This window comes from Cuculus canorus, chromosome 4, assembly GCF_017976375.1.
Source record: "Cuculus canorus isolate bCucCan1 chromosome 4, bCucCan1.pri, whole genome shotgun sequence".
NCBI lineage: Eukaryota > Metazoa > Chordata > Aves > Cuculiformes > Cuculidae > Cuculus > Cuculus canorus.
Window position 1 is genome coordinate 46,340,519 of NC_071404.1, and position 12,406 is coordinate 46,352,924.

Sequence of the window (12,406 nt, forward strand, 5' to 3'; positions counted from 1 at the left end):
GTTTGCAGCTATTACTGTTGAGTCATTTTTCAAATATGACTGATTAGATTCAGCTTTTGGAATCACATTTACTTGCCTTAGTGAGTGTGAAGCATAGGGTTTTGTTAATTCTGTTTTATTTTCAGGTGCAGTGTTCGCCACAAGACCAGTGACACAGCTGGAAAAGATTTCCATTATTCGGCTCTTGATAGAAGCCACAGATGGTGGCAGTCCCGCTTTGAGTGCAGTCACCTCTGTAGAAGTGCACGTAGAAGATGTAAATAACTATGCCCCTCAGTTCACAAGGATTCTTTACAATCTCAGTGTGAGCGAGGATGCCTCGGTTGGAGAAAGTATCCTTACGTTTTCAGCCATTGACTATGACTGGGCACATGATAACATGTATGTTGAATACTCCATTATTGATGGCAATGCTGAGAATTTATTCTCTGTAGAAACAAGAATCATTGAGTCAGAAACATCCTACAAACTTGTTGGCAGTCTTCTTTTGAACAATGTTCTTGACAGGGAAAAGACGACTTCTCACCATTTGGTCCTCCTTGCCTCTGATCGTGGAACTCCTTCCTTGAATTCAACTGCTACTGTGCTCATAACTGTGCTGGATGTTAATGATAATCCTCCAGTATTTATCAGCTCCGAGTACCATATTCATGTCAAAGAAAGCATCTCTGTGGGTAGTCACATCACTGAAGTTTCATCAAATGACTGTGATGCAGGCGCTAACGCGGAGATCACTTATGCTATCATCTCTGGAAATGACAGGGGACATTTTCATGTGGATGAGAAAATGGGATCAGTGGATTTGATGAAAACACTAGATTATGAGGATACCATGAAATTTACTTTGATCATCCAAGCCACAGATGGAGGAGCTTATATAAAAAACGTGGCTTTTTCTGTTGTTCTTGTTAGCGTCCTAGATGACAATGATTATGCCCCACTGTTTGTGTTTCCCAGCCTGAGCTGTGTTGTCAGTGAAAATCTGCCTACCTTTTCTTCTGTGTGCACTGTTAATGCACTGGATTTTGATAAAGGCTCCTATGGATACCTTACTTACTCCATCCAGTCTTCATGTCTGGCTCATCGTGAAGCTCCTAGAGACCATGACATGTTCTTCATTGATCCTTTGACAGGAGATATTCATACAAAGCAAATGTTTGACTATGAAAGTCAGAATAAGTACTGTCTTATAATCCAAGCAAAAGACAAAGGTGACTCACAGGCTACCATTACAGTTCAGGTAGATATTGAGGGCAGAGATGAATTTGACCCAGTGTTTACACAAGATAAGTATTTCTTTAATCTCCCTGAGAAGAATGAAGCAGGGCAGTTGCTTGGCAGAGTGACCGCATCAGACAACGATGGTGGACTGGACGGAGTTGTTCATTACTCCCTGCTAGAAACTTCTCCATTCTTTTCTGTGAATCAAACCAGTGGTAATATTTATTTGACTCAGACTGTTCACAGAAATAAAAGTGGCAGCAAAAGGAATGATGACACCTTGGAATTGTTGGTTAGAGCCCATAGTCCCAAAACTGAGTCGAAGTTCACAGTATGCACTGTTTTGGTAAATGTTTCTAATTCACCTGAGAGTTATCCCTCAGTGTCAGCGTACAGCCTGACCATTAGCATTTCAACCTCCTTAATAGTGTCTCTACTGCTTGTGGTCAGTCTTATTGTGTTTATTCTGAGATGTAGGCGGAAAGATCTGGTGAACTCTTGTGTGAAAAAAGAAGCAGTATGCTCCTCAGTTAGTGATATGAATCTAGCCAGCATAGATAAGGACTGCCAGAAAATCCAAAGTACTGAGAGCAATATGCTTCCCATGGGTGCCATAGCAGAATGGCTGAGCCAAGCAGGAGTCAGAGAGGGGAAGGATGACGGTGTCCCTTGCAGGCATTCAGACTCCAGTGGCCATGGATCTGCTGAAGGAGAAACTGCAGAGGATGAGGAGATCAAAAGGATCAATGAGAATCCTTGCAGAAAGAGCACTGGCTCAATACTGAGCGAGCGCAGCTCACGAGTGCCAGATTCAGGGATCCCGAGAGAATCTGATCAGCTCTCCTGTCAGTCTGGAGAAATGGATGTCACGCTAAGCATGGAGAGCGTGCAAGCCAATGAAGGTGGAGAAGAAGCCTGTGTGCATAAAATGTTGCCTCAAACACTTCAGAAAACTGGAATAAAAGAGAAAGACATAATGGCAGACCTCACAAGAGAATGCGTCTTGATGTCAGGTGGGCAGGACTGTGGATATGATACACTTGCAACTCTCAGCACCTCTGATGAGGATCTCACAGGTGGTTATAACTGGGATTGTGTGGTCAGCTGGGAACCTAGATTTCAATGTCTTGCCTCAGTGTTTAATGATATTGCAAAACTGAAAGATGAAAATGTACACATTCATAGCTTCCCTAAGGAGAAGAAATCTCTTGTTTTCCCACCCCCCTTGATAACGTCAGTAGCTCAGCCTGGCATAAGGACAGTGCTACCACGAAAGCCAAATATAATATTAGGGCAAGCATTTAAAGAACACCCTCGTTCTCCCCTTATTCATAGTATTGGATATCCTCCACCCACCATGACCCCCAGTTTTTCTCCTTCCCTCTCTTTACTTACCATACAGACACCCACTGCTTCTCCAGTAATGTCTGATGGGAAAATGATAGGAACATGTCTTATTGAGCCAAGCCATGAACTTGTAACAGAAGAAGAACTTCAGGTCTAGGCTATTATGATGCAGTTGTTTATGGTGAAAAATATGGCTTGAAATGTGTTTTGTTATTGTTCAACAAGCAGAATATTCTTGTAAAAGCTATGTCAGCAGTATTACTTGTGTTTTCATGAGCTGAAAAAGGTAAAATATAAAATAGCCACAAACCTGGTAGTTATCCTTCTTGTTCTTCCTGGAATACACTGTGAGGCTTCTCCCCTTTCAGCTCCCAACAACTGTGGTTTCCTATGTAAATCACACAGCCAGGTGCCCCATAACCAACATGACCAATTTTCCTGTCTTGCTCATAAAATATGTCAATAACAAATAAATGGTAGTAGCTCTTTTCCGTGGAAGAATTTTATTAGCATGCTGGTGGGATCTCACTGCTTCTGTAGTGGTATTGGAAAAGGATGCTAGAAGCATGTGTAAGCATGGCAGGATTGAGGATGAGCGAAGAATAAATCAAGGATTCCTACTGAGATTTTTCTTGAGTGTTTGCCCAGACTTCCCACATCTCAGTCCCTGGTTCCAAACAACCTGTTGTGCCCAGTGCAGTTTGCTCATCTGCCATGGCTCTGTAGCAGGTTATATTACCTATCTTTGTGCTGTGGCATCGCACTTCGCAATTTCTGTGCATCATTTATTTATCTCCTGATGTAAAGCCAGCAAATAATGATTATATGAATAATAACAGAACACCCTTGGAAAACAGAATAACCAGAGGTAAGATAAAAGCATCCATCTTTCTATTACTAGATTTAAAATAAATACCTGTTGTCTTTCTGTCCTGTTACAGAAGCTGTCCTGGTTCCCAGGCAGCTGTAGGAACAGACAGTGTTACTGTTCGGAAAGGTTTGTGTGCTTCCACCCTGGTCCTTAGTCTTGTGCTGGGCATATCTCTGCAAGACCAGTTAATCTGGGCTTGTTTGTTGTATGTATCATACGTATGGTATTTTGTGTATATATGTGTATCTAGACACATACACATACTTTATATTGGATCAATAAAATACACAGAAATATATCTAAATTACTCTGGTTTCTTTTCAGTGTGTATTTAAAAGTCTTTTTTGTTGCGTATATTAAAACTGGGCTATAGAGGAATATCTAATTAGTGCCTGGGAGTCTGTTACAAGTTGGATGTGTACAGAGGTATGTATTGCACATGTCGTAACAGGTGGAAGAAAAGCATACAGTGCAGATAGATGAGTGATCTTGTGGGATCGGCATCATGCATGCAGTGGCTTTTGTTGTTTCCTCTGTCACGCATGTCAAGATTTACAGCCTGTGGGCTTATAACCTGTTTGAATAAGTTCCTGTTTCTAAGGCTATACCTTCTCTGGTACTATCATGCAACAGGGTCCATGCTTCTGTGAAAGAGTGCTTCTTTTAAAGCTGGCATTTCTTCTTTATACTGCTGTGATGTATGAAACAAAATGTAGCTTTGGAACGCATTAAGATAGATAAGTGTTACTAAGAAGTGAGACAGGATGACAAGTTTTACAGTCAGACAAAAATCTGTGCCAGGAAGAAGAAAGCAAAGAGAAGTCATTCCCAGTCTATATCTGAACACGGAGTATTAGTTTAAGGTCATTATTTCGGAATGAATATTATTCTCCATCTGTAAACATGCTTTCTACAGCCTGTCTGGTTTTGGCTTGTATGCCTTAACTTGTGAACTAATTTATAATAAAATGAGAGGTGTTCTTTGTGGTGTTCTGTGTAGTTATAATTTCAGGAGGGACACATGGCATACAGATCTGCCTTTTCTATATAGCCAACTACTTAGCTAATCTGATTTTGCTTTAAGGTGATGGTGGTCAAGTGGCAGCTATAGCTCTGGAAAGCAATGAGCACGTGCTGCTCTGATAGGGGTCATTATTCCAGTGGGTGTTGCGTGGAAGGATAAATGCCTTCCATGGCAAAACGGTGTTTAATCTTCCACGGTGATGGATATGTAGTGGTAGTTAGGTCCTCATTCATGTATAGAGTCCAGGCTAACTGATGAGTAACTTTTTCTTCACTAATATTGCTGTTGCAAAGGGAATAGTATTAGCAGTAGAAATCACTAGAAAGCATTGTCATTGTGTTTAGCATAAGATGTGGACCTCAGCATGCTAATGTCTGCCCACTTCCTGTAGTGCTGCATGAAAAGTGGAAAAACCTCTGTTTCTGTTTGTGCCCTTTTGGCTCCTTCAAATGCATCTTGTTTTCAATACTTTTCTGAAAACAATAGGTAGGATTTACATCCTATTTATCAAGCACGCAATATAACCAATGCATACTTTTTGCTCCATTTAAGTGTTACAGCAATCTTTGCCCTACCTTTTAAGTATTTGCTCATTCTATATCAAATGGTAAACAACACTTAGCTGATACATTGTTGTTTCATATATAGTCAAGCCTAGAAATGAGACCATTGAAACAAGTGTTTGCAATATATCACTTGTAGTGCTTTTAACCTTACTGGTTTTTTTTCTCTAAGTAAGCAATATAACTTCTGTAATTTACCATGAGTTTAATATTACCTTGCCTTGAATTGGCTGTGTTACTTTTCAAGTCTGTACACCAGCTTTAGCACTTTGGAGAAGGTACAGAACTTGTTAATGGAAAATCATATTAAGCTCAAAATGCATAAGCTATAAAATAAAAGACAGTTGTCTCTTCTGGAATTTTGGCTGCCTGCCTTCTGGATTTGCTTGTTGGCAGCCTTGAAAACACTGGTGTAAATCAATACCAAATGGATATCAAAATTCCGTCTACCAGTACTAAACATTAAATTGACATTCAACCAGATTCCTGTGCAAAGAGGAAAAACCTCCATATTTTTAGGGAAACTATAATTTACAGATTATAAAAAGGTGTATATATATATATTTTCTAAAATTATACTAAAACCACTGATTACCTAGACAGGTCTATATTTAGTTTGTATTTTATCTATAGATGAAGACAGGAATTGTTCCTAAAGCAATTTTAGATAAAAAATAATTCCAATAAAAATGAACCCTTGTTGCTAAGTCTATTGTACTGCTGATTCCTACTGTCATTTACATTTGGTTGCTGTCAGTTTTATGTGTTGTCTGTTATTTGTTTTCTTTAACTGATACATAGCTTCCTGAAGAACTATGTTTAACTCTTCTCTTTGGGAGACCTATAAGCCAAAAATTACTGCCCTGACAAAATGTTATTAGAACGCTGGCTAGCACCAGGCTGATGATTGTGCTTGTATGGCTTTAGCTGATGGGGTCAAAGGCCAATTGGCAATCCAGTTGGCCATCGTAGGCATGTGTGGCCACATTGAGACCTCCTCTTTGAAAGTCACTCCCTGGGGGTGAAGGACACAGAGAAATCCTTGCAGGGAGGAAACTGGCACGAGTTGGTTGAGAATGGAGAGTGGTTCCTTAAAATCCTGTAAAAACACTAAGTGGAATAGGAGGCAGTTGCAACTTCATAATTTAATATACTGTGGTGGGAAGTTTATGTTTAGAGTTTGGCTTACTTTGCTAGTGAAATGACTTTCCAGCTTCTTGCTTGTGGTGTCTGACACAATAGAACCAACTCATTATGGCAGTATGTGGCTTAGGTCTCTGTAGATCTGGTTGGAAAAAAAGTGTTGCGGAATCAAATTTGGTGTACTTTTGGGTGCTACATAGCTACTAGCTCTGCTATTTGTTCACTAGCAAGTATACAAAGCCTAATGTATATTCAATCTGTGTATGGATTCGGATGTTCAGATCTCTTTAAAAAGAGCTGCAGTCTGGCATCCAGTTCCTTCTGGTAGCTTTGAAAATTCCACCATAAACACACACAACATTTTTAAAACTTTGGAAAAAAATCTGGATGCCTAAGCAAAAGAAGAAGGAGCCTTATAGAAAAGAAAACTGAAGATTTCAAACTTTCTGGTTTAGACTTGCACTTTACATTGCTGGTACAGCTATTCCTCATAAAATGTCAGATGCTTTTCTTCTAAAATATATGGAATAATAGAAGAACATCTATAAGGAATACAGAGAGGCATCATGGTAGACTAGAATTTCAAAATGGTTCTATTTCTTGACTCATGATTACTTGAGCAATGTAGAAAATACCAAATGCTTTAGCTGATGATAGTCACAAAAATCAAAATTGCTGCCCCATCACTGTATAAATGTTTGACTGTCTTAAACAAGTGTGGTGCTGGATGAATCTTTAGATGCCAAACCAAATGTCTGAAAATGCAGATATCATAGTAAAGGACTGAAGCGATCCACCGTGGTATTCAAAACTTCTCTTGAAAATCTCATTGCAATTAGTAAACTCAAATTTCTTGAATATTATGTTTAAATCAAAGGATTACCACACTACAAACTACACTTAAAACTGTCAGCCTTGTCTGTGTCGTCTTATCCACTTGAAAACAGTCTTACCTTTAATGCTTTCTTTGAAGCTTAGAGTATTTGACGAAATCCTGATCACCTTCCTTAAAACTGCATGTTAATTGCCTATGAAAAGCTCTCAAAAACCTCAGAAACTGGAAGTTGAGCTGTTTATTGACAGAACTGATCAGTCATCAGTAGCTAATATATAAGGTCAGATTTGAGAAGGGATGGGGCGAGATGCCCACTCACTAGCCAGACCTGGCGGAATACCTCACTGTGATTTGTATATGCCTACAGCATTTTGTTGAGAACTTTCAAACTTTCAAACTTTGTTTTAGAAACAAAAAAGTTTCTAAAATTGGGCTACTGGTGCCATAACCAAAAGAAATGAGTAGCAAGTCAAACCTCCTTGTGTTGACCTCAGAAATTCCTGTTTCAAGCCTCATCTAGCTGGATGTAGACTTATTTCCAGCATCTCCCTTTTAACAAAGTGTAGGGTTCATTTAATCTCAAAAGGTTTGAAAATACTGGGTTCTGATCCAACACCCCAAGACTTCTTCCACTGATTTCAGTGGAGCTTGAATAAAAAATGCACCTGGAAGAAATAGACAACACGTGTGCCTCCCTGGTACTGTAACAAGAGTCACTGGCAGCAGAAAGCTGTCTCCCCGGCATGCAGGGCAGTAAACCAGCAGGAAGGAGCATTAAAAGAAGGGAAATCAAGAGCCTGGAAAAGAGAGTAGAACCAGCATGGAACGGGAAGGAGGGAGGAGGGTGGGATTTGGAGTAGTTCCTCTGCTTCACAGTGATTGATGCAAGCCTTGCTTTATATGCTTATTTTGGAGTGACTTAGAGAAGTCTGAGAAGGTCTGTAAGGAAAAGGTCACTTACTGTTTCCTCGTTCTACTTTTATGTAAACTACAGTCTGCTGCCTGATTTGCTACTGCTTTTACTGAACGCACAGAATAATCATGCCTCCAGATAGGGATTTCTCTAGTTATCTTTGTCTTGCAAGCACTTTAGCTGAGGTCAAGTGCTGGGTAGAATCAGTCTTCAAAGTGATCGTAATAACTGCTAACATTGAGGTAGCCGGGAAATGTTTCAGGTTTGCCGAGTGGATTGTTGAGTGGTTCTTGACTTTTTGGGGGTTTGTCTGGGTTTGATTTTGGTTTGGTTTTTGTTTGGGTTTTGGTTTTGGGTTTTTTTTTTTTTTTGAGAGGTGCGAGTGCTTTTTGATTTTAAGCTGAACTGTGCAGTCATACAGCTTTTGCACTTTTAATTTTGGCATCTGTCACATTAACAGAGCATCTTGTGCCGTTGGCTGACCACACATTCACTGGGTAGAGGCTGATAAGTTTCAGCAGCCTACTCTGTTCTCTGCCAGCAAAATTGTGGAAAACTACACATTTAACTTTGTTGATGAATATTCTACACCTTACTCGATCAATCATATGTTTGAACTCCTCCACTTTTCCTCCAGTTTTTTTCCATATCTATCTAGATAGTCCAATGTCTGCCATTTTAATCCCTCATATGTATCTTGTAACTTACTTTTAATAAATGAAAATTGAGGATTTTGTTCCCTAATCAGTTAAGGTGTGAAACAAAGATCTGAATGTTTCCTATTAAAATATGGTATGTTCCATCATTATAATTAAATATAAATGAGGGTTTAGTAACACAAGCTGCCTCTTACCAACAGAGGATGGGGTTTAATGAAGTATTTTGTGACTTAAATCGAGTTAAGTAGTGATGTTTATACCACAGAAACAAAAAGCAACATGGAAATTTGATTACTGCAAGTAGTGTGAGGATAAAATGATGAAGCAAGGAAGACATTGATAACTGGATTTTAAAACATGAGACTGAGTAAAAGGCACATCAGGCAGTTTGTCTTATCTACTTGAGACGTTACTGCTTGGGAAGATCTTGTGTTAATCAGAACTGCTAGGTGGTGCTTTAGGGAATGTAGAGCTTCTAGTCCTTTGTTACAGTACAGCTCTCTTGTATCAGTGGTAGTGCTTACATGTGTAACCAAAAGTGCCTGGTGTTGTATCACGTGGCAGAATCGGTGGTGCTTTATGACAACAGTGGGGACTGGTAGAACACCATCGAACTCATCACCCACTGAGCTGCCTAATTTACAAAGAAAAAAAGCCTGCCTCAAATAAATAATAAAAAACACAAATTTCAGGGTATTCATCCTAAAAGAGAAATTCATTATGAATAATCTAAGCAAGCCCTTCCAGTGAATGCTGATTACATGCTTCTGAAATGTGTACAGATTTGTCTGCTCTAGTGTATCTCCTAAGCAGAGATTTTCTGAGTCTGAGATGAAGAGGGTGATCTGTGAATGTCTGTAACGGAGAAGAGAAGATGAGATAGACTGCACTTGAAAGGAATAGCAAAGATACATACAGACATGGAGCAGATCTCTTGTTATCGAGGACTCCCTGTTCAAAAGATCAGAGTGCCTGACAGCTCAGCTGGTCCAAAAGACATAGTGGTGCGCTGTACCAGGGACAGAGTCACACGTTAAAGACCTAACACTGAGAAATAACCCCTGCGGAACAAGAAAAGAGCTTTCTTTGCTCGCCAGTGCTCTCACAACAAAAAACCCTCTTTGTTGGAGTCTGCCAATGGTGGTAATGAGAGGATGAGGCTTCAAGACCTTGCAGCCTAGATGACCTTCAGCAGGGTTCTGCTGGTCTGTCAAGAAGAATAATCAAGGATGGGGGAAGATGGTGCACAGAAGGTCAAGTAGGACACATAGTTTCTCAAGCCTGCTTCTATTGCATAGAAGAACAAAATCAGGTGAGTGAGGAGGGAATAAGGGAGAAAGGACTCACAGATATAAGGGGAAAGGATGAAAGATTTGCGGGTTTGCAAAACTGGATGGGGCCCTGATCTAATAGGTATAACTGTGAAGCTGGCACTGATTTAAGCAGGGGGTTGATTATAGACTTCAAGAGGCCCCTAAATTACTCTGTAACTCTGTTTTGATAAAAGAAAGTGTTGCCACCTAGAATAGTGATCAGGTGGATGATGAAAAGTCAGGTATGGTATTGGATGAAGTTAATTGGACACAACTGAGATTCCTGTATGTTTCTCAAAAAGATACCTTGCAGCACAGTGAAACTTCTGCTGCTCGTGCAGGATATGAAATCAAGTATAATAATTACAGTTGGAGCCTGTGTATAAAAATAAAAATGAAAACCTGTGCGGTCCAGGACGAGCAGAAATAAAAGCAAAAGATAGTACCGTATGTTACGTACAGCCCAGGTGGCAGGCTGTAAAGAGTGGGAAGGAACAGCAAATGTGAAGCCGATTTGGATTACTGTCACTTTGGAAGAAGGTAACCAAAGAGATTCTCTTGGTTTTAGTTGGTTACAGAGCCTCCTGTAGTCCCTAAGGCTGGCTTAGACACTGGTATATAGGTACATGTAGAATTTTCTGTAACTGTACTGCTGGGAGGTTTCTCTGTAATAATATATGCATGGCTGGTGAACAGATATTACTAATCATGCTAGGACCATATATAGCTAACATTTTTTCACAAAGTTAATGACAAAAGGTGATCTATATTCATTTTTATTTTGATAAGTAATTCATATGCTATGGAAGACTTGACTGTAGAAAACAAGCTTGTATGTGTAATCAAAAGTTAGTTTTATTTAAGTTAACAAAAATATTTCTTCCTTTAATTTGAACAGATAGGTCTGTAACTAAGCATTGTGTCTACACAACAGCATCTAGCCGGCAGAGACAACCAAATTAGATCTGAAACTATCCTGCTACATGCTTTGCTCTGGTTAACGGATTCAAAATATATTAGCTCAAGTGGAATGTCACACTGACATGGCTACACTACGCAAAATAGCTTTGATCATATTCCCTACTGTGTCATGTAAGCTATATTCTAAGATTACTGACTTCAAAGAGCAAACTTTCATAAATATAGAGGTGAAGACATTGGGATCCAGCAGGCTGAACACTGAGAAAGTTTAGAATTGTGTCAAGCTAAAGATGTGAACGTTAGCTGAAAATGTCTGGATAGCAAAGATTATCCAGGGCAAAGAAAACAGGGTATGAACTGCCCAGTAAGTAGTGTTTGTGTTATAAAGGGGACAAAGTGTAAGGGTTAAAAGAAGTCAGTGGATAGACTTAAGAAAATTACAGCAAGCTGCCAAATGTTCTTTCCTCATAAAAAGGAAGAAGAGGTTAATATCTCTCCTGGCTTAAGTAAAAGCATTTTTAACCTTAACTGGCAGTAATGCCAGCGATGATGTTGACCATGGAGGAATGGCAGGACAGATCTAATAGGAAGGGCAGGGAAGGAAAAGAGGCCACCCATAAATTGAAAATCTAACTCAGAGATCCCACTGTGCTTGAACATAGAGGAAAGAACAGTCCTTGTCCTGAGATTGTGAAAGAGTACATGTTATGTGAAGTTAAAACACCCAGCAGCATGTTATGATATGGCATTGCATTTACATAATTTCAAAGAAGGGATGAGAGCATGCCATTGCAAAATCAAGCTGGAGTCCTAGCAAAAAAAGGGGAAAATGAAGTGATTCCCACAACCCTCGAATGATTAACTCTATCAGATTAGAATTAGCTTAGGAGGAAATCATGACATGCTGATGGAATAGTATTGTGTGTGGATTTTAGGGTAGGTCATACGCCCAAACCCTGCCATCTTTGAAGAGAAAACTGAATAGATAAATTCAATTGAATTCATAATTTAAATTTCAGAAAGGTATTTAACACAGTGCCAGATAAGAGTTCATTCTAGAATTACAGCCTTTTATGTTTAGTGCAGAGTATGTTGTCAGATGAATAGTGTAGTGTAGTATAGTTGTCAGATGAATAGTGTAGTGTAGGGGAGAGCACTACTAGGGGGGAGCAAAGGGTGACCTTTAAAATGTAAGAACAGAGCTGGAGTGAGGTCGTGACTAGAGATAGAATTTTCTGGATTGTTTTTCACAGATAGATTTTCTGGATTATTTAGTATTTTTCAATAGAGGCGGTGACAAAACCAAGCCTGATTGGTACAGTTTATAAGAGGAAAACTAGATTAATTTTGTATGTGAATTTGTCAACCTTCATCTTCCAGCTATTGGTTATTACAACACCTTGTTTGGCTCTAGATTAAGTAGCATCTGAATTTCTGATATGATTGGTGACTGTAACTATTTTCTCTAGTTATTCAGTAATTTTTGTGGCTCTTATCAGAACTTACTTTTTAAGCATCTTGAAATAAATCGAATTCAGTTGTTATTCCAATATTCTTACAATACCAAAAAATTACCATACCTTTACAATAACTTGA

General features: G+C 39.3%; 1 protein-coding gene across 1 annotated transcript in view; it reads left to right on the top strand.

Moving 5' to 3' along the window:
• The window catches only part of DCHS2 (dachsous cadherin-related 2), a 113,135-nt gene extending 109,295 nt beyond the window's left edge, over window positions 1–3,840 (top strand). Inside the window, exon 21 of the mRNA XM_054066045.1 lies at window positions 126–3,840. Coding sequence (XP_053922020.1) covers window positions 126–2,725 — 2,600 coding nt within the window. The 3' untranslated portion in view covers window positions 2,726–3,840. The remainder of the gene's footprint in view (window positions 1–125) is intronic.
• Window positions 3,841–12,406: the final 8,566 nt, after the last annotated feature.